General features: G+C 46.5%; 1 protein-coding gene across 1 annotated transcript; it reads right to left on the bottom strand.

The window, feature by feature from the left end:
* Positions 1–1,389: 1,389 nt before the first annotated feature.
* On the bottom strand, positions 1,390–21,254 carry LOC309872478 (cytosolic 10-formyltetrahydrofolate dehydrogenase-like). The gene is made up of 4 exons (XM_082746712.1): positions 21,080–21,254; positions 7,295–7,445; positions 6,077–6,147; positions 1,390–3,073 (listed from the first exon to the last, which is right to left on the bottom strand). The coding sequence occupies exons 1-4, from the start codon at positions 21,220–21,222 to the stop codon at positions 3,037–3,039; spliced, it is 402 nt and encodes a 133-aa protein (XP_082602838.1). The 5' UTR covers positions 21,223–21,254; the 3' UTR covers positions 1,390–3,036.
* Positions 21,255–21,971: the final 717 nt, after the last annotated feature.

Genomic DNA, 21,971 nt, shown 5'->3' with positions numbered 1-21,971 from the left:
GAGACACGCTTAGAGTCTTCTACTATGGCAGCAAATCCTAAAAATGAAAATGTAATTATGACCTATGACAAGTGCTCTGAAAGAAACCCAAGGAACAGGAGCAGAGATGGGGGCCAACCAACCACACACAGCACCAAGAGTAAAGGAATGAATAAACAAACGACTGAAAGAGCTTCACTCCCTTGCGGAGCCGTCTGTGCTTCTCAATGCCCTTTCGTGCTGAATCATTTCACGTTCAGTCCAACACCAGACTCACAAAGCATCTCTAGGATGTTCACCAGGAAGTACAACCTTCTGTTTTTGCAGATGAGAAATCAAAGGCCCAAAAGTCACATGACAAAATGCTCCACATCACTCGCCATCAGGGAAATACAAATCAAAACCACAGTGAAATACCACCTCACACCAGTCAGAATGGCTAAAATGAGCAAGCCAGGAAAGGACAGGTGTTGGCGAGGATGCAGAGAAAGGGGAACCCTGTTACACTGTTGGTGGAAATGCAAGCTGGTGCAACCACTCTGGAAAACAGTATGGATGTTTCTCAAGAAGTTAAAAATAGAGCTAGCCTATGACCCAGGAATTGCACTACTGGGTATCTACACCAAAGATACAGATGTAGTGAAAAGAAGGGCCATATGTCCACAAAAGCCAAACTGGAAAGAGCTGAGATGCCCTCCTACAGATGAATGGATAGAGAAAATCTTGTTCATATCTACTATGGGATATGGCACGGCCATCAGAAAGGAGGAATACCTACCATTTACATCAACAGGGATGGAACAGGAGGGTGTAATGCCAAGTGAAGTAAGTCAAGCAGAGAAAGACAATTATCACATGCTTTCACTCATATGCAGAACATAAGAAATAGCACAGAGGATCATAGGAGAAAGGATGGAAAGCTGAATGGGAAGAAATCAGAGGGAGACAAACCATGAGAACTCTTGACTCTGGAAACAAACTGAGGGTTGCTGGAAGGGAGGGGGTGGGAAGATGGGATAACTGGGTGATGAGCATTAAGGAGGGCATGTATCGTGATGAGTATTGGGTTTTATATGCGAGAAATGAATCACTGAACACTACATCAAAAACTAAAAATATGTTGTCTAATTGTCTTTAAATTTAAAAAAAGAAAGAAAGAAATTGATGGCCCTAGAGGATTTGCCCAAGATCATCACACATGTCAGTACCAGAGGCAGGACTAAGGCCCTGACTCCCAGTGCAGACTGTCTCCACCCCCCTCCCTGTGGTCCACTCCTTGCCCGAGAGTCTCCCACTTGCTGCTGCCTGCCATCTGTGGTTTGGATCCCTGTATTCAGACAAGAGTCTGAACCAGCAGAAGGCAGAGAGAAATGGCATGTTTTGGGGACAGGAGTTGCAGAAGTTAACTGGTTTACAACAGAACAGCTCGGAGCTCGCCTGGTGCCTCTGGTCACTGCTCCCGTGGCCTGGAGCTGGAGGGACCCCCGACAAGTCGTCACTTTATTATTATTTCTTTATAGTTTTGAATTTGGTCAAACATCCTAATACAATGGTATTTGGATATTATACACAGTGGGCCCTTGAACCATTCTCCCAGTACAGAAGATATGGAAATAGACAATCCTTTACATAATTTCACAGAGAAAGAGATTCCCAATTAAGCAATTCTTAATCATTATGAAAATGTTTCTCATTTCTGTTTAAAGAAGCAAATGAGAAATTAACATAAATGCCCAAAGGAGTGAACACAAGCAGTGAAAGTTTAAGGATATACATCAAGATGCTAATTGGGGCTGCTTCTGAATGGAAGCATTAAAACGGACAGTGGGGAGCCTGCTTCTCCCTCTCCCACTTCCCCTGCTTGTGTTCCCTCTCTTACTGTGTCCCTGTCAAGTAAATAAATAAAACATCTTTTAAAAGTGACCTTTATTGTATAATTTTCTGTATATTCTATTGTGATTACTTGCTTTCATAACCATCAAAACATAAAATGTCACCAAAAATAAATAAAAGATGTCATTATATGAAAAAAATTACTTTCCTGTGCTATTTGAGAACAAAATCTGTCAGCATGGTTTATTAGGTCACAATCCAGAAAATCAAGACTGCACTTTTAAAAATAGTTGGGTAGCACAGTAGAAAATCTCAAAGAGCTTGATCTAGATTCTGGGGCTATGCTAAGCAGTGGGGTAAAATCCGGGTCAAGTGTCAGGTGGTTTCCTGGGTGAACTCAGAGGGTTGCTGTGATGCTCAGTAGGCAAACACATGCACATTTTTAGCATAATTTGTTGTATATTAAAAAGCTTCAGGAGTTCCTGACTCAGTGTGAATACTGTAAATCTCAACTGTTGTTATTGTTGGTTTTTAAATTATAAGACTTTGGGAACCAAATTGCTCCAAAGCAGCCAGGGGAGCAAGAGACCTCCGGGGCACACTGTCCAGTGCCCCGTGATGGAGCATCTCGCCTTCGGTTCCTAACACCACTGGGGGCAGGCAGGGGAGGGGCTGCCAGTGCAGCTGAGGCTCATTCAGGGGGTGTCCTCCTCCCAGGGGGACCCTGCTCAGGCCCTTCCAGACTGTCTGAGTGACCCCAAGGTCCTACCTCTATAGCTTCTCTATGAGGGGCTGGGCTTCAGTCTCAGAGCATGAGGCCTGGACAAGGGTTTCTAAACACGGTTTCTGCTGCCCCAAACCCAGAGTGCTGGCACCTGTGGAGAAATCCCTGACTGCTCACCAAGCAGCTATAGGTTCAGGGTTGGCTAACCTGACTCAGTCATCCTACCATTGAAAGAACAGACCCTGCCTACAGCCCCACTGGTCCCTGCTGCCTCTGACTGTGAATGGGGCCCACAGAAGGCCAGCCCTCATCAGCAGTACCCCTCCTTCCTTGAGGAGAAACCAGTCCCTGGTGGGCACTTGTCTCCTTTATAGGGTGCTTACCAATACCCTCTACGGCCCACAGGCCCTGCCCAGAACATGCCCACACCCACCTGACCAGGCTCAATCACCACTGTGTTTCCGGGGCCAGGCAGGCAGCCGTCTTCCAGGAGAGCAGCATCAGGGGTAGTTCCAGGGGATGATGATGCCACAGACCCTGCCATACAAAAGAAGAGGGACTCTGTCTCTCCACACAGCCAGGGGGCCAGAGTGCACCTGCCAGTGGTGTCCTCTCTCTCAAGCCGACACCCACTCGGCTCTGCCCTGCTCACTCCACTCCACAACACTCCACTCCACTCCAGGCTTCCTGATATGAAGCGAAAGGTCCCCTGAGAGATAGCTCGTGCCTGGCTTTCCAGTCCCTGATGGGGCAGTATGTTCAATCTGGCAGTAGCCCCTCTTCCCAGCAGGGCATGATGGCAGGGAAGTTTCTGACGGGAGCTGTGAGACCTGCCTAGGGACAGCTGAGTAGGGTGTGACACCAGGCAATGGGGGAGGTGATGGCAAGCAGGGCCTGGGAGAAGGCGAAGGATCACACAGGCAGTCTGAGAGGGTATGGGAGAGGGGTCGGATCACATGGTGGGCCAGGAGGAAGCGGGTGAGGGTCTTCCTAGGCTTGAAGCCAGGGTGAGTCCCCTGGAGAGACGGAAGCAGTCAGCCTGGGAGTCCTGATAAGACTTGCCTGCTGTGCATTAAGAGATGGTGCCATCAGTACCAGCAGTGTCTCCACCAAGGGGAGGCCCCACAGTCCTGGGGGGCGTAATGATGACACGTGTGGTCCTAGCAAGCATGTGGCCCTGCCTTCCCCTAAATCCTGTAAGATGCGGAGCTCTATCTTCATCAGTGTCAGACAATTACTGAGCCTGTCCACACAAGAGCTCCGCACAGGCTACATGACTTGTTTTCTTCGTCATCATATTCATGATCATCATCACCATCAGAACGTTTCCCAAAAAGATGACATCTTAGCTAAGCCCAGGCGAGGGGAAGAGTGTGGATGAATGCTAAGGGCAGGACCAACAGGACCAGCACTTTTCTTGGGAGCAATGGGTGCACTGAGGGTTTGGGAGAACCACTCCCACCCCCAGTACACCCAGCAGCATGAGACAGTGGAGGAAGCACAGCGAGTGTTCCCAGGGAAGGGGGTGAGGTCATCAGGGTTGTGAAGGCTCCGAAGAAAAAAAGACACGAGGGAAGTCCCACTGTCGTGGCTGATCGGTACTCCCCAAAATTTACGTGTTGAAATCCTAACTCCAGGAATTAAGGTTGTTCCAGATATAATTAGTTAAGATAAGGTCTTACTCAAATGGGGGGGGTACCTAACCCAAAATGACTGATGCCTTTATAAAAACAAGGTCATGTAAAGAGAGACTTGCAGGAGAACACGATTGAGCATGAGGGCAGAGATAGAGAGACACCAAAGATTGCTGATAAAGCCCAGAAGCTAGGAGAGAGGGCTGGAGCAGATCCTCACACCCTCAGAAGAAACCAACCTTCTGACACCTGTATCTAGAGCTTCCAGCCCCAGAACGCCGAGACAGTAAATGCTTGCTCTTTGAGCCTCCTGGTTTTGGTACTTTGTTATGACGGCCCTAGCAGACTCATACACCTGCCGATATAGGGAAAACCTCCTGCTCCCCCATCTCTCTGGGAGGCTCACCATCAGCGTCTTCCTCAGTCTGACAGGACAGACAGCCTGAGAGGCACCTGTAAGATCAGTGACCTCACAGACTCATGTGCCTGGCGCCAGTGTTCACCCGGGCCCTGGGCCCCTGCCATAGCCTGCGCCAGAGGAAGGGGCTCCAAGCACTCCGGCTCTGCAGGACTCTCGCTCCACACTCTGACATCTTGGCTGGGGAGTTCTTTGTTGTGGGGAGCTGTCCTGGAGTACTCCCTCCGTCTTGTGTCCTCTGGGGGAAAGGCCAGGTGGGCCCCCTGCCCTGGAGTCTGTGCTGTCTCCCCCCAGCCTTGCCCCTCTCTGTGGGCTACAGGAGGGGATTTACTGTGTCCACAGCCCACTCTCCTGACAGGAGCCTCCCTCACCAGCAGTCTTGTCCTTCAGGACCTGGTATGTCCATCTGTGCTCATTTCTGTTGATCCAAGAGACATTTGAAACCCTTCTCCTTCTGAAATACCCCAGGAAGCCAAGTGGCTCTGACCACCATCCATGGGGATGTGAGGTCCCTGCTGGTGGGTCATGGTGTCCCCATACTGTAGGGGGCACAGAGCATGTGGGAAGGCTGGCTAGGTGCTGACCACACTGGGGCTCTCACCCATCTTAGATGATTTTAGAGGACATTCCTCGGTGTGCTTTCCTCACACAAGTTTCTCTCAGGCTTGCTCCTTGGGGTCCCCCTAGCTCTGCCCCACACCTTCGCAGAGCGGCACACCATGCCCGGTAAGGACGCAGCAGAGCTCAGTGGGGGCTGTGTCGGGTTCTGCTGTAGCGGCCCCAGCAGAGCTGCTGGGAGAGCTCTCTGGCTGGTCTCCCGGTGCGCCTGTCAGTGAGCCTCACAGCCATGCCGTGTGGCGGGGGTGCATCTGGGGACTGAAGAGTCAATGGCAAGCTGCCTTTCATAGGGTAGAGCCCCTCCGCCGTCCCCAAGCAGTGTGAGGGGACTTCTCTCTCCCTAGGCTATTGGGCCTCACTGCTGGGTGTAAATCATTCCCCCATCCCTAGCCTGTTCTGTGTGCAGTGGACACTTGACTTTCTCCCTTGGAGTGCCAGTTCCTATCCTTTGCCTATTTCTCTATTATGTTGTTCCTGTTCCTTGGTTCTTTGTTTTGATGCACAGTCATCATTATAATCTTTCCAGATAAAATTTTTCAGGTGCACCCTCTACAAGCCTGACTGTTGGAGGGTTATTGATGGGATTAAGTAAAATTACACTTACAAAGTCATTACAACAGTGCCTGGCACAGAGCAGGTACTTTGGGAATGAAAGCTGTTTCATTTGCTAGAATGTAAGTCCCCTGAGGATAGGCATTCTCATCGGCTCTGGTCATCACTGTATCTCCAGCACCTGAACTGCCCAGTATGTAGTGACTGTCGAATAAACAGACGTAGGATAGATATGCAGAAACGGGATGAGTGGCCACACAACATTCCCTATGAAAAGCACCCAGTGTGTGGAGAAATTCACCCTCTGCTATGACTCACCCAATAGGCTCCTTTCTGCTCAAGGTCAGGTTGCAATTTGGTCTGGCATGGTTGATAGGGATGGTGGAGCCCTGGAAGAAGCACGGAGTGGGCGGCGGGGGAGGGGGTGGTCACTGGGAGGGAGCTCCACTGTTTCCTCAGTGAGCAGCCAGACTGTGTCTGGAGTTCAGAAATCAAGAGTTTTGTCTGTGTCCTGAAGCCCCCATGAACCAGACAGGTAGAGACCCAAACTTTCCAGATTATGTATGACAGGGGCATCTGAGACTCCAGACACAGGTGGAGTGAGCAGCCAACAGGCACAAGGTGCCTGCTGCACAGAGCCTGGCAAAGTCCTCAGGTGGGAAGCTGGTCCTGGTATAGCTAAGATCTCTGGCATGGACATTGGGGCAGAGAAAAGGGGAGTGAGAGGCCAAGTTGCCTCTGGAGGGTGCGCTAGCCCAGGAGGGCCCGGGGTGGGGCAGCTCCTGCCAGCAGTGATGCAGCAGCAGGAGGAGCAGAAGGTGGGCCTTCCATCACACCTGCACCCCTCCACCCCATGGAGAGGACAGAAGGCATGAGCCCCAAATATGGCACAGACCCATGAATGCCTCGGTGGTGGGGGTCCCATCACTGCCTGTAGTGGGCAAATCTCTGAAAATGGGTCCCATGGTCCCACTCTGATCCCTGGGATCTGGGAGATGGTGAGCTACTCCTTTGCAAAGATGCAGAATGGCAGTTGACCTTAGGAAGAGATGATGCAGGTGTCCCGAGCACCACCTCAGGAGCCCCCACAAAGGCAAAGTTTTCTCCAGTTCATGGCAAACGGATGCCAAGCCTGAAAACAGCAAGGGGATGGAGGACTGGGGCAAGGGCCAGAGCAAGGCCTGCAGTGGCTGACGGCGCCCCACTGGCAGTCAGCAAGGACCTGGGCCTCAGTCCTGCATCAGCAGGAGCTGAACTCCACCAACGCCTGAATGGGCCACAGGCAGGGGCTCCCCAGAGCCTCCAGCCAAAGCCCAGCCTGGACACACCTTGACGCTGTCCTTGGGAAACCCCGGCATGGAACCCAGCCTGAAGTCCATCTGCAGAAGTGGGAGCTGATCAACAGGGTTCTTTTAAGCCAGTCAGCTGTGGTCATTTGTTATACTGCAGGCAGGCCAATGCACTGCCCCCGGAGTTTCCTGCTGGGCCCAGCCTGCCTGTGTGAACTCACTTGGTGGGCAGGAACCTCAGCCTCACCTGAATCTTGTCACACCAGCCAGCAAAGTAGCAGAAGGTCTGGACGGACATGCCCACATGGTTCTTCAGGGCCAATGTGCAGACAGCACCTGCATCCAGAGCCTCAATGATGGCCAGCTCCTCCTGATGCTGTTCCATGAGGTCCGCCAACCTGGCCAAGGCGGGGTGGGGTGCAGAGAGGAGGGAGATAGGCTCAGGCCTGGAGCAGCCTGGCCTGTTCTTTTAAGGCCCTTCTTCAGTGAGTCAGGGGCTCTGCCCTGCTCTCCCAGCTCTGCCACATTCTGATGTGCTGACCTCAGTTTCCCCATCCGTGAGATGGAACAGTAAGGTCTCCTTGGCCAGCTGAGTGTAAGAATGGTGCCCTTCTGGCCCTCTCCCCTCTCTTTTCCTTTCTTCCTTCCTAAAATATTGATGGATTTACTACTTCATAATGATGCTTACAAATGATCCTGCAAAATAGTCCCTCTGCCTCTCTAATAAGGAGGTCACCATTCCAAAGGCCACCCTCTCTGTCTCTAGACAGCCTTGACCAGGAGAAAGTATGTCTGGCTTCAAGCACCAGCCAGTCTGGTAGAGTATGTCCCCAAGGATGGCATCTGTGGGAAGGGTGGGGCAGGGGGATGACTGGAGAGATTCAAGGGAAGGTCATCTACACAGCCCTTCTTAAATGGGAGCACTCCGACAGCCAGCTGCCCTCCCATGTTTCTGGTGGGTATGTTGCTAGGGCAGCCTGGGGATTAGGACTCTGCCCCCTTCCCTGATGTAAGGGAGCTCAGGGAGCAGCGTGCCCAAGGGGCAGGGTGGAGAGGGGAAGGTGGAGACCACAGATCTAGAGCAGCTCTCATCTTGTACATGGGGGAGCTCTGGCCCAAAGTCTGGGACCAAAGCCTGATGAGCTGCTCCTCTCTGCACATAGCTGTGGCACATCCTCAACCCTAACTACACACTCACACTCTCCGGGAAGCCAACCTTCACCCCACATCAATCATATCTCCCTGCAGTGTCCTCCTAGCACCCTCCGTCTTTCTTCAAACCTCGCCTGACTATCACAGATACCCACTTAGACAAGTACTCCAGTACTGTTTGCCTCTCCTGAGAGCTGGGACAGTGTTTGGTCTCCTGCTCCGTCCAGGACCTCCTGCACCCACCAGCCACACAGTCAGCATGTGGCACAAGGCTGCTGAGAGAAACTGGACCAAACAGACACAAGCAATCTAGTGGCAGAGCCACACTGTTACCTCAGAGACAGTATATACCAGGTAATTCTCTAGGTAAGAATAACAAAGGTGTAAATCACTCTTTCAGAACTATTCTAGACCAGATAAGGAAAACACCATGTTATGGCATTTCAAGGACTAGGGTTTCATCAACTAGAAAAACATGTGTCTAAGGTATAAATCTATATTACACATAAGCCAAAGATAGACTCTGTGTATTGGCCCCTAGGTTGTTCACATCTTATTCACAGGGTGAGACCTGTCAGCTCAGACACTTGCTGGATATACGTTTATGTATCCAGCTATTTTAAAAATAGTCTAAACAAGCAGACTTTGAGCCACTTAGGGCCTTGTTGCTTCGCATCCTCCAGGAACCTCACTTGACAGATGTTATCATTGGTGAGATGGACCACACAGTTGTAACTACTGCCCCTCCCAGGCTTCTGACCCAGAGACTCCTGTTGGGCTACTGAGAAAACATTGCCAGGACATGAGAGCCCCCTCCAGGATCTCCTGACCCCCAAGAATTCCCTTGCACCCTTTCCATTCTGAGTAGGCGCCCCCACTACAATCTCTGGAGGGCCTCCCACTATGGGGGCACCATCCCATGAAGTCTGTTGTATATTACTACTTCTCATAATCATCCTTTCCCTTGAACAGCCCCAAATCACTCCAACTCTGCCAGACAATGTCACACACATGTGATGTGGTCATGTCATAAGTCACAAGTCCCTAGTGTGACTCCCTTTTGGGAGGCTCTTCAAGGAGAGCAGAGTGGGACTGTCTATTGTCCACTTTGTTAAGCTGCAGCTCTACCTCCCAGAGTCCTGTCCCCAGAACGTGCCAGTGGAGAAAGCAGGGAAAGCAATCTCCACCACCCCACAGGTCTGCAGGATGGACGTGAGGAAGGGCAAGGATGCGATGCCAGGCAGGCTCAGCCTGGCACCCCTGGATCCCTAACAGCAGCATGGGCCACCACCACATTCCCGGCTGTGGACTTAAGGAAGTGTCTGAACACAAGATGACAACTTCCCACAGACTCTCCCACCAGCTCTTGGTGGTCCCACTCTGGCAGCTGGGACACTGGCTCTCCAGGCTCCTGAGAGTCTTGCTTTTGTCCCTCAGTGGTTCTTGGGGACTGTCTGGTGACTTTCTCTAGCACTCCTTTCTGGCTCTTTCCTCCCAACTTACCCCTAAAATGCATTCTGTACTCCATAATATCTACCCGGGTCCTTTTTTCCTCATTGAACGAGGGACTGCCCCCTCCTGGGCCAGCAATGAGCACCCCTCCACCATGGGGACTGGGAGACTACATGAGGCAGGGACCGGGTTATTAGCAGCTCTCAGGCCTGGCCTCAAGATGCTGTCCCAGCAGTACAGGATTTTCTTCACAGCTGTGCAGGGACCAACAATCAATCCCTCACTGTGGTGCAGCTAGCGGTGCTATTGAGGCACATGCCACTAGATGGCAGCAGAGAGCCTCAAGGAAAAAACTCTGGGCCAGCACATTCTGCGGTGGGAGTCCCTGCTTCAGGACCAGAAGGTTCAGCACCATAAGCCTGGGCTTGCACATTTTGCTTCTGCCTAACCTGGAGGCTCTTGGAAGCCAATGGCTTCCTATAATTGATGGACTCTTCAAGGGGTCTTGAAACTAACTTGAGTCATGGCAGGCTGGGTGCCCCTCCCTAAATCCCACCATCTCTGTTCTATTTCAAAACCATATAGGCCCCCCCTCTCTTGTCCCCTGTGCTGGGGGCTGTCCTGGTGGGTCTGGACTCTGGAATAGAAACAAAACAAAACAAAACAAAAAACAAACAAACAAACAAACAAACACGGCATTCTCACTGAAAAGCCAAGACAGGGTCTCTCTCCCAACCAGATGACAAGCACATTTGGACCACATCATGACCAGGCTGTATGCCTGACAACTTCCCCAGGACCCAGAGCAGAAAAGCCAGGTTCCTAAAACCAGCCTGTTCACCAGTCTTTTCAACATTGCTTAGCTCATCTGCCCAGCAGCCCCTTCTGGAAACATTACCGCACTTCCTTGGGGGTGGCTGCTCCTCCCCCCTTGGGACCACTTGGGTCTAGGGGAGCTCTCTCTTCTCCAGGCCTCACTCCCACCCCATTCTCTAAAGCTGGAGCAACCCGAAGTCCTTCCCTATGATTTTTGATGGAACTAAGGGGAAAGAATCCCTTCTGCCCTGCTTTAAGGAAAAAAAAAAAAAAAAAAAAGACAGGAAAGTATGAGATTCCAGCAGTCAGTGTGAAGCTGGGCAAGTGCCAGCAGACAGAACAGGCCCCATCCTTCCTTTGCTGGCTTCTGCATCAAGTAGCCCTATCCCGCCTCTCGTCCAGGCCACTCCAGGTAAATGCCGTACAGAGCCTGCCCAGGACCATCTGTTAGCTTTGCCAGTTTGCTGTTCCGATCTGATCAGCACCTTCACTTTTATACCCTCTCATCTTCTATCTCACTGTACCCTCCACCGAGGACACCTTTGTCTCTTCTGTTGTATTTACCTAACTATACTGGCATCCTCAGGCTCATCCTCAGGGAGAGCCTGGGACATTGAAGGTAGGCTCTTAGGTGCCCTGGCTTCCTAATGTCCAGCGCCCCCCCCCCATGTGCCACTGTGGATCCACAGATGTGGGTGTCTGAGGGGTCTGTAATGCCAAGCCCATGTGGAGGAAGACTCACACAGTCAATGATGCATTTGTTGTCTTCATCACCCCCTCATAGCTTTCTCACTAATAGTTGGATGAAGTCCCCAAAGGTGGTTGCCATGTAAATATCTTCATTTTCTAATTCCAGTCCATTATACAGCTCCTTCAATTCCTCAATCAGTCTGAAGAAAAGAAGATAGAAAAGTGGGAGAATGGGAAGAGACTTGGCAGAATAGCATCACTGTAGCGGCAGAGATCAAGGGGCCAAACACAGTTTCCCAGAACTCATCTCAACACCCAAGTATGAGTGTTAGTTTAGAACTTGGGTTCAGTCTTCAACACGGCCACAGCAACTTCTTTCAAGACATGTCTCTAAAGGCAAAGGAAATAAATGCAAAAGTGAACTTGTGGGACTTCATCAAGATCAAAAGCTTCTGCACAGCAAAGGAAACAGTCAACAATACAAAGAGGCAACCCACGGAATGGGAGAAGATATTCTCAAATGACACTACAGACAAAGGGCTGATATCCAAGATCTATAAAGAACTCCTCAAACTCAACCCCCCCAAAAACAGATAATCACATCCAAAAATGGGCAGAAGACATAAACAGATACTTCTCCAAAGAAGAAATACAGAGGTGCCTGGGTGGCTCAGTGGGTTAAAGCCTCTGCCTTCCGCTCAGGTCATGATCCCAGGGTCCTGGGATCAAGCCCTGCATCGGGCTCTCTGCTCAGCAAGGAGCCTGCTTCCTCCTCTCTCTCTCTCTGCCTGCCTCTCCGCCTACCTGTGATTTCTGTCTGTCAGGTAAATAAACAAAATCTTAAAAAGAAGAAGAAGAAGAAGTACAAATGGCTAACAAACACATGAAAAAAATGTTCATCATCATTAGCCACCATGGAGATTCAAATCAAAATCACATTGAGAAAGCACCTTACAGCAGTTAGAATGGCCAAAATCAACAAGACAGTAAACAACAAGTGTTGAAGAAGATGTGGAGGAAGGGGAACCCTCTAACACTGTTGGTGGAATGCAAGTTGGTGCAGCCACTTTGGAGAACAGTGTGGGGATTCCTTAAGAAATGAAAAATAGGGGAGCCTGGATGGCTCAGTGGGTTAAGCCTCTGCCTTCGGCTCAGGTCATGATCCCAGAGTCCTGGGATCAAGCCCCACATCGGGATCTCTGCTCAGCAGGGAGCCTGCTTCCTCCTCTCTCTCTGCCTGACTTTCTGCCTACTTGTGATCTCTGTCAAATAAATAAATAAAATCTTTAAAAAAAAAAAAAAAAAGAAATGAAAAATAGAGTTACCCTAATGACCCTGAAATTGCACTACTGGGTATTAACCCCAAAGATACAGATGTCGTGGAAAGAAGGGCAACCCATACCCCAATGTTCATAGCAACAATGGCCACAATCGCCAAACTATGGAAAGAGCCAAGATGCCCTTCCACAGACAAATGGATAAAGAAGATATGGTCCATATATACAATGCAGTATTGTGCCTCCATCAGAAAGAATGAATACCCAACTTTTGTATCAACATGGACAAGACTGGAGGAGATTATGCTAAGTGAAATAAGTTAAGCAGAGAGAGTCAATGATCATACAGTTTCACTGCTTGTGGAGTATAAGGAATAACACAGAGGACACTGAGAGAAGGAAAGGAGAAGTGAGTTGCGGGAAATCGGAGGGGGAGACAAATCATGAGAGACTGTGGACTCTGAGAAACAAACTGAGGGTTTGGGAGGGGAGAAGGGTGGGTGAGCCTGGTGGTGGGTATTAAGGAGGGCACGTATTGCATGGAGCACTGGGTGTGGTGCAAAAACAATGAATCTTGGAACACCGAAAAAATAAAATAAAAAAATTTTTAAAAGCTAATAAAATTACAAAATCATTGCTTAAAAAAAATAACAAAACTAAAGAAACTGAGTGATAATAATACACTAATAGTAGGGAACTTTAACACACCACTCACAGCAATGGACCGATCACCTAAGCAGAATTACAGCAAGGAAACAAGGGCTTTGAGTAATGCAATGTACCAGATGGGCTTAACATATATATTCAGGGTATTTCATTCTAAAGCAGAAGAATATACATTCTTCTCAAATGCATATTGAATGTTCTCCAGAAGGGATCACATACTGGGTCACAAATCAGGCCTCAACTGATAAAAAATATTGAGAGCATACCAGGCATATTTTCAAATCACAATGCTATAATGTGAAGTCAGCCACAAGAAAAACTTTGGAAGGACTGCAAATACATGGATGTTAAAGAACATCCTACTGAAAAATGAATGGGTTGACCAGGACATTAAAGAAGAATTTTTTTTAAATTCATGGAAACAAATGAAAATGAAAACAAAGAACACTTGAAATGCAGCAAAGTTGGTCCTGAAAGGAAAGTCTATACTAATCCAGTCATTCCTCAAGAAGAAGGAAAGGTCTCAAATACACAATCTAACCTTAAACCTAAAGGAGCTGGAGAAAGAACAGCAAATAAAGCCTAAATACAGCAGAAGAAGAGAAGTAATGAGGACTAGAGCAGAAATCAAGAACATAGAAATCAAAAGAACAGTAGAACAGATCAGTGAAACTAGGAACTGGGTTCTTTGAAAGAATTAATAAGATTGATAAACCTGTAGCCAGACTTATCAAAAAGAAAAGAGGAAGGACCCAAATAAATAAAATCATGAATGAAAGAGGAGAGATCACAACCAACAGCAAAGAAATATAATGACAATAAAATACTATGAACAATTATATGCCAACAAATTAGGTAACCTGGAAAAAACAGATAAATTCCAAGAAACATATAAACTACAAAACTGAAACAAGAAGAAATGGAAAACGCTAATGCCCCTCGGAACAATTTGTTACTTAAACTATAGCCCCTGGAGTATTTTACTAGTTGCCAAGCACATTTAGATATAGCCTTAAGAAAAACATACGCTGGCAACAGGTCTTTGGGGAGAAGGACGATATACGACCATGAAGCTGGGCAGCTGGGGATGCCTGGCTCGCTGAGGGCGGAACGCCAACCCTTCACAGAAGCCAGACAGCCGGGAATGCCTGGAAATGCCACAATTGCCAAAATATGGAAAGAGTACAAATGTTCATTGATAGATGATTGGGTAATGAAGATATAGGATACATATGTGTACACACAAACACACAATAATATTACTCAACCATCCAAAAGAATGAAATCTTGCCATCTGCAATAATGTGGATTGAACTAGAGTATTAGACTAAATGTAGTAAGGCAGTCAGAGAAAGACAAATATATGATTTCACTCATATGTGGACTTTTTATTTAAAATCAATTAATTAACATATAGTGTAGTATTAGTTTCATGTGTAGAGTTTAGTGATTCATCAATCTTATATAATACCCAGTGCTCATTACATCACATGTCCTCCTTAATGTCCATCACCCACTTCCCCATCCCCCAACACTGCCCCTTCCTTCCCTTACAAACCTCTGCTTTGTTTCTTAAGTCATATACGGAATTTAAGAAACAAAATAGAAGAACATATGGAAAGGACAGAAAAAAATAAAATAAGATAAAAACAAAGAGATAGGCAAACCATAAGAGACTCTTAACTCTAGGAAACAAACTGAGGGTTGCTGGAGGGAAGCGGGTGGGGGATGGGGTCACTGGGTGATGGATATTAAGGAGGGCCCTTGATGGAATGAGCCCTGGGTGTTATATGCAACTGATGAATCACTAAAGCCTACCCCTGAAACTAATAATACAGTCAGTATATGCGAACTAAACTGAATTTAAAAACAAAATGTAAAAAAAAAAAAAAACCCAAAACTAAAATTAAACAAAAGTCTGACCATATCAATTATTAGTAAATATGTAGAGCAACTGAACTCATATACTGCTGGTGGGGTTGTTTAAAACAGTACTTTGGAAACCATTTTGGACAGCAGTTGGTAGTTTCTTTTTTGTTGTTGTTAAAGATTTTATTTATTTATTTATTTATTTGTCAGAGAGACAGAGAGAGAGCACAAGCAGGCAGAGTGTCAGGCAGAGGCAGAGAGAGAAGCAGTCTCCTCTCTGAGCAAGAAGCCCGATGCAGATCTCAATCCCAGGACCCTGGGATCAGGACATGAGCCTAAGGCAGCAGCTTAACCAACTGAGCCACCCAGGTGTCCCCAGTTGGCAGTTTCTTAAAAATTAAACATATACTTCCCATCTCGCTCTTAGGTATTTACTCAAGATAAATAAAAACCTACATATAGACAGAAGATGGTAGAGCTAAAGCTCCAAAGATCCACCCATCCACCTAAACAACTGTTGAACTGGCAGAATCACCCAAATCAAATGTTCTGGAACTCTGGAGTCCAGTCAAACATTTGCAACATCCAGGAAAGAACGTGATGAAGAGGCTGTAAACATCAATAATTTCATCCTTTCATGACGTATTAGTGGTAGGAGGCAGTGGGGAATGCTTGCCTTATTCCTGGTGCAGCTTTCTGAGCCAGGACAGGCAATAAGGTCTTGCCTTCTGTATATGAGTACTGTGTGGTCTGAGTGCTGATGCTCATTTTGATCACTGAGGGGCCAGCAAATACGCTGGCAGCCACAGTTTTTAACCCCCACTGGCTGAGGCAGCTTCAGGGAATTGAAAGAGACATTACTCTTTCCCCTCTTTTGGGACTCAGACATCTAAGAAAATCTTTGGCCATTGGCTGACCACAGAGATAACAGAACAGAAATTTTTAATGTCTACATACAACAAAGAATACATACTTTGCAAAAAAAAAAAAAAAGAGAGAGAGAGAGAGAGAAAGGAAAGAGAGTTTGGAAAAGCCACAGATGGATGGCTCCAACCCTCCACAAACAAGACTTAGCAACAACTGAGGAGTGAGACAATTACATTTTCAGAATTACCATAACACTCAAAATGTCCAATTTTGAATAAAAAAGTGTCAAACAGGGGCGCCTGGGTGGCTCAGTGGGTTAAAGCCTCTGCCTTCGGCTCAGGTCATGATCCCAAGGTCCTGGGATCAAGCCCCACATCAGGCTCTCTGCTCAGCAGGGAGCCTGCTTCCCCCACTCTCTCTCTCTGCCTGCCTCTCTGTCTACTTCTGATCTGTCAAATAAATAAATAAATAAAATCTTTTTTAAAAAATGTAAAACATACAAAGAAACAGGCATATATAGCTGATTTACAGGAAAAGTAAAAGAATTTGGAAGAAAGCATTCTCTAGGAAGACCAGATATTAGAATTATTCATCAAAGATGTTAAGTCAACTCTCTTAAATACATACAATGATTTAAAGGAAACCTTGGACAAAGAACTAAAGGAAATCAAGAACACAATGTATGAAAAAAATGAGAAGATCAATAAAGACATAAAATTTTAAAAATTAACCAAAGAAATTCTCAAGCTGACAAGTACAATAACTACAATAAAAAAATTACTAAGGAGGTTCAACATCAGATTTGAGAACACAGAAGAAAGGATTAGTGAACTTGAAATTATCCAGTATGAAGAAGAGGGGGGAAAACAATGAATAAAAAAGGAACAGCGTCTGAGGGACATCATCAAACTTACCATCATTCTCATCTTAGGAGTTCTAAAGAGGAAGAGAGATAGAAAGGGGCAGAAAAAATATTTAAAGAAGTAATGTCCCAGAGTTCTCAAATCTGAGGGAACACAGGAATAAGCACATCCAAGAAGATCAATGAATTCCAACGAGGATAAACTCAAAAAGATTTACACCAAGACACATTATAGTCAACTCGTTGAAACCCAAAGACAAAGAAGGAACCTGGAAAGCAATAAGAGAGAACTAACCCTTCCATACAAAGAATCCTCCATAAAATTAAAAGCTGATTTACGTTCAAAAGCCATGAAGGCTAGAAAGCAGTGACATGGCATATTTAAAGTCTTGAAAGAAAAAAATGTTAACTATGAATTCTATATCTGTCAATACTCTCTCTCAAGAATGAAAGAGAAATTAAGACGTTTCAGATACACAAAAGCTGAGGGAGTTAGTTTCTAGTAGACTTGCCATACAAGAGACACTAAAAAGAATTTCTCACTTGTCAAGAACACGGTTTTCTCAAAAAGAAGCTTGTGGGGGAGGGGAAGGCAGGGTACTCAGAAATAAGTGGGAAATTACTACTACCACGTAGCTTCATGATGGTGGGGATTTTGTCCTTTTTGTTTACCTTTGTATTCCCAGCATCTAGCACAGTTCCAAGCACACAGTAGGCACCAAAAAAATTTTTCTTAGTGAACAGATGAAAGAATTAAGTTGCATGAAGCTATATAAGCCAGAACACTGAAATTATAGGGCACATATGGTATAATTTGATGGTCAATGGGTAACAAGTATTAACCATCTTCATCTTCTTCCCCCCCCCCATATTCTTTTTTCTACCTTGCTGTTCTCCTCTCTCACTCTCATTTGTCAAGAATACAATTTCCAGCATCATTCCAGCATCATTATTAATTGTGGTCCCCTTAACTCATGAAAATAGTCCAGTCTGGACATATATTTCATACCATCCTACCTAAAAGTGGAATTAGGAACTCTTTAGGGGATAATACTGTATATCAACTATACTTCAATTAAACATTTTTTAAAATTATTTAGGAAGATTAGCCCAGATGGATTAGAGTGATTTAAAAAAAAAAAAAAAAAAAAAAAAAAAGAATGGAGGAAGGGAAGTGAGTTGGGAGACAACTTTAGGAATGCAGGATGGGTGACCTTTAAGTGGTCTGCCACTCTCTAGGTGTCTGAAAAGTGTTTGCTGAATGAATGAACAAATGAATGAGAAATGAAAAAACAAATGATAGGGAAGAAAATTATGAAATCCAGCAATTTCCAGGAAAGCATAAACTTGTATTAGACTGGATACAGAGGATGATTGAAAGAAAGAATTCAAGGTTATCGGATCCAGGTCTGAATATCAACAATTGTAATGTCACTAAGAAAGATGAAGATGTAGGAAAACACTTTAGGTGAGAAGAGGAAAAATATGTCAGGAAAGCAAATCTGAGAATAAGACAAGGGACAAAGGGAGTTGTGCAAATATATTAACTCACTGAGGTAGAGGCTTTGGTTAGAAGAGCAGGAAGGGAAAAAGAGAAATGCACAAGGATATGCCATGAGGAAGCCCTTAAGGTGATTCTGGGGAAACTGAGAGGGAAGCAAGACTTACCAGAAGATCAGGGAGGGCCAGTCTGAGGAGTCGTTGGTCAAAAGGAAACCTAATGATTTGTCCTCTGCCTGATTGAATGGGAAATTCCCTCAGAAAGCCTGGAAGAATTCCCAGGCACTAGGAAAGAAGGAGAACTCTTGGCTGGAGAAGTAAAAGGAGGTACAGATGAGATCACGAGGCCAGCAGGACACTAGGGATATCCAAGCAACTGTGAATAAAGGCATAATCTCAGAGACAACTGGCAAATGGAAGAGAACAAATGAGACCCAACAGATCTCTGACCTACAAATCCCTGAGACTGATGGGTGAGTGTTCTGATCTTAGGACCACCATTCCCTTCAGGTGTGAGAAACTCCCAAAGGGCACAGTCCTATTCCCAGAAAGAGAGAGAAAGAGGTTTTACCTTGGAGGTTGTATTCCTTTAACTCACCAGCATCACCTATTCTGGTTTCTTTCTTTTTTTTTTTTTTTAAGATTTTTTTTCAAGGGCCAGATCCCAGGACCCTGAGATCATGACCTGAGCCGAAGGCAGAGGCTTTAACCCACTGAGCCACCCAGGCGCCCCTACCTATTCCAGTTTCTGATAGCAGTAGTCACACGGTCCTTGGTTACTGATAAGGTGCAACAGAGTGACGAGTAAGAGGGAATACCTGAAAAATTCCAGAAAGAGAGATGAATGAAATACAAAAATTGAAAGAAAAAAAAAAAAGAACTGGAGGAAAATATCTGGGGACTACTTGATTTCAGGAAGCAAAAAGCCTATGCCTTAAGCATAAAGCAAAGTCTGACATCATAACAAAAGCAGATAGACTTGACCACACAGAAATTTCTGTACTTAAAAAAAAAGAAAACACACACACATACACACCGTAACAAATCTGTACTATAAACTAGGGTTGCCTTCTACTAGAACGGGGTATATGTCTGTGTCATTCCTCCTCACAAGTACATGTGAGGGCCATGGTATTCATGGGTGGAATTCCACAAAGTACCTAGCACAAAGAGGGTTCAGTAAATGTTGTATGATTTGAAACATTAAACAAGTTCAAGATTCTAATTCTATTTGGGTGTACAGATGATAAGAACTGCACCCTTCACACATGACCACCACCATCCCTTCTCCACTTGTTCATCCTTTTGTCCTGCATATTATCTGAAGACCATGACAGTATATATACAGTCTTGACAATGTTGTCTCAATAGCGCTACCCAGGGGCTATTCTAGATATTCCAGCCAATTCTAGATTGACTTAATCTAACTCAGATTCTCAGAATGTCAGGGTTGGAAGGAATCACCCAGATGTCCCAGTGTCTTCTGTCAAAATGTAGTGATGGGGAAACAACCTTAGAAGAAAGAGGCAACTCAAATTCAAGTCTCCTGTCACCCAAATTTGAGTTCAACTATATCACCTTTCCTCCCACCCCCAAACTGTACTCCTCAAGGTCCAGAGGGCTCACTCCCACTTCTCAGGTTCTCTCATCCTCAATAAAAAGCCATTCAGAAATGCTCCCATTCAGCCATGGTCCTTCCTCTAGTCAGCAGGATTCCTGTCCCCTGATAACTAATTTCACAGTATAGGTCTCACATGGCCAGCACAGCCTCACTCCAAAGAATCTGCCCAGCACAAATCTTGCCTGATCTCTTCCTTGGTTTTGATGAGGATGTTCCTAAGGGAGTGTGCTATCACTGTAAACAGAAGAGAGAAGATTGCGTTCTCTGAGAGCTCAACTCCAAGCAGACACTCAGGGTGGTGTCCCTTCCCTGGGTAACTTCCTTTCCTATAGAACTATGAAAAGCAAGGATGATCATTCCCATTCTGAAGATGAGGAAATGCAGCTCCCAGAGACTGAATGACATGCCAAAGTTCGAATGGCTGGTAAGAGACAAATCTTGTGTCTGAAGGTAACCTTCATTCCATCCAACGACACCTGCTCCTTTTCACCTGTTGTTTGATATCAAATTCTCCATATCCTTCTCTAACTGCAAAATGCATTCCAACTGCAATCCTGCTTTCCAGCCAAAGTTTGCAGCAGGGAGACGAGAAGGAAACTTTGTTGAGTCAAGTGTCATTAGAGAGGAAAAACTAAGTCTTTAAAGGGAGGGTAAAAGGTGAATGTTTTCTTGTTTCTTTGCTTATTTTTAATGATTACCTGTTTCTTAGGATTACTAGCCCTCAAAATCTGTTTTGTGTTTTCACCCTCTCCAGATTTTCAGACTCGGCTTCTAGCCCTTCAAGCTTGTTCCATTTCTTCCCTACAGAAGACATGTTTGCTTTGTACATACTGTCACCCCCAGGACCGCTGCAGTCAGTGGTAGGTGCTCAGTAAGTACTGAATGAATGAAAGAGTAATCTCCTGCAAAACTCGGTTGCTCACTGGGAACACAACGGGGACTGGACTGGTGATCCGATTCAAGCTGGGGTTGTGGAGTCCTTGGAGCCTGGCTGGGCGCTAGACCGCTATTACCAGGGCGGCCTGCTGGCTAGGGGCGGGGACGGCAAAATTCTATAACCACTGTCAGCCCTATCAGAGAGAGCTGCTACGACCCCAGACTAGAGACAGCGCCCAACGAGGGCCCTCGACTACCCCTAGAGAGACCTCCCCCCCCCCCCGTCGCCGTGGCGGCTGCGCAGAAGGAGGCTTCTGTCCCGGCAAGTGTCACCAACCCTCTCCCAAAACACAGACCGAACCCCGACGCCAGGCTGCCCCATACCCTTCATCCAAAGGTCCTGACTCACTCCTCGGAACACAGCGGAGACGGAACTGTGTCACTGACTCCCCACTCTCAACTTTACCCTCGGGCCCTTCTAGGCCTCTGGAGGTTTCGGAATCTCTGTGCCCTGGAGGTTGAAGCATTCCACCCCTCAGGAGTCGGCCAGCTTCGCGGGATCCCTGGCCCCGCCTCCCTCATAGTTTCTGCCCTGTCATTGGCTGCGAGGATGAAAGGGTCAGAGAGTTCAGCCAATTGACTCTAGAGGGCTCTAGGGGTGGAGCCTGGGGAGGAGACCCGGTTAGGCGGGTCAGAAGAAGCCATCAGCTCGGCGGCCAACTCCCTCTCTCCATTAGAGAGGCTTCCTGAAGTCACATTCCTTGCTCCAGGAAAGTCGTCTTTCCTTCCATATATGCCGCGCCTTTCAGCCGCAAAGCCAGAATCAATTCCTATTTACCGGTAGCATATAAAGACGGCACTATGGGGTGCCTGGTACGTCACTGTTTTAGACACTGCTGATGAGGTATCGAAGAAAATGAACTCGCTGCCTCTTAAGGCATACTTTCAGGTCAGGGGATGCAATGATAAATAAATACATCTGGGGAAAGAGTTTTCCTAACAGAGGGAACATCAGGAGCACAGTCCTTGAATCAGGAGGGAGATGGAGGGCACATTTCAGATTTTATAGACCATAAGGGCTTTGGATGTGTCAGGAAAAGCATTGGAGTGTTATGGAACCGAGGAGTGACATGATGTTACCTTTTTCTTTTCTTGCCACATATCTAAAGTTTATTAGCTATTAGACACAAAAGTAGCCAAGAAACTTGTTCTACAAATTCTGTGGATTTCTTGCTTATAATCCCTGGTCATTCTGGAAAAAACTACACATGGAAGT

This window comes from Mustela nivalis, assembly GCF_964662115.1.
Source record: "Mustela nivalis genome assembly, chromosome: 1".
Lineage (NCBI taxonomy): Eukaryota > Metazoa > Chordata > Mammalia > Carnivora > Mustelidae > Mustela > Mustela nivalis.
Note: the sequence above shows the minus strand (reverse complement) of the source record. Positions and strands in the feature narration are given on the sequence as shown.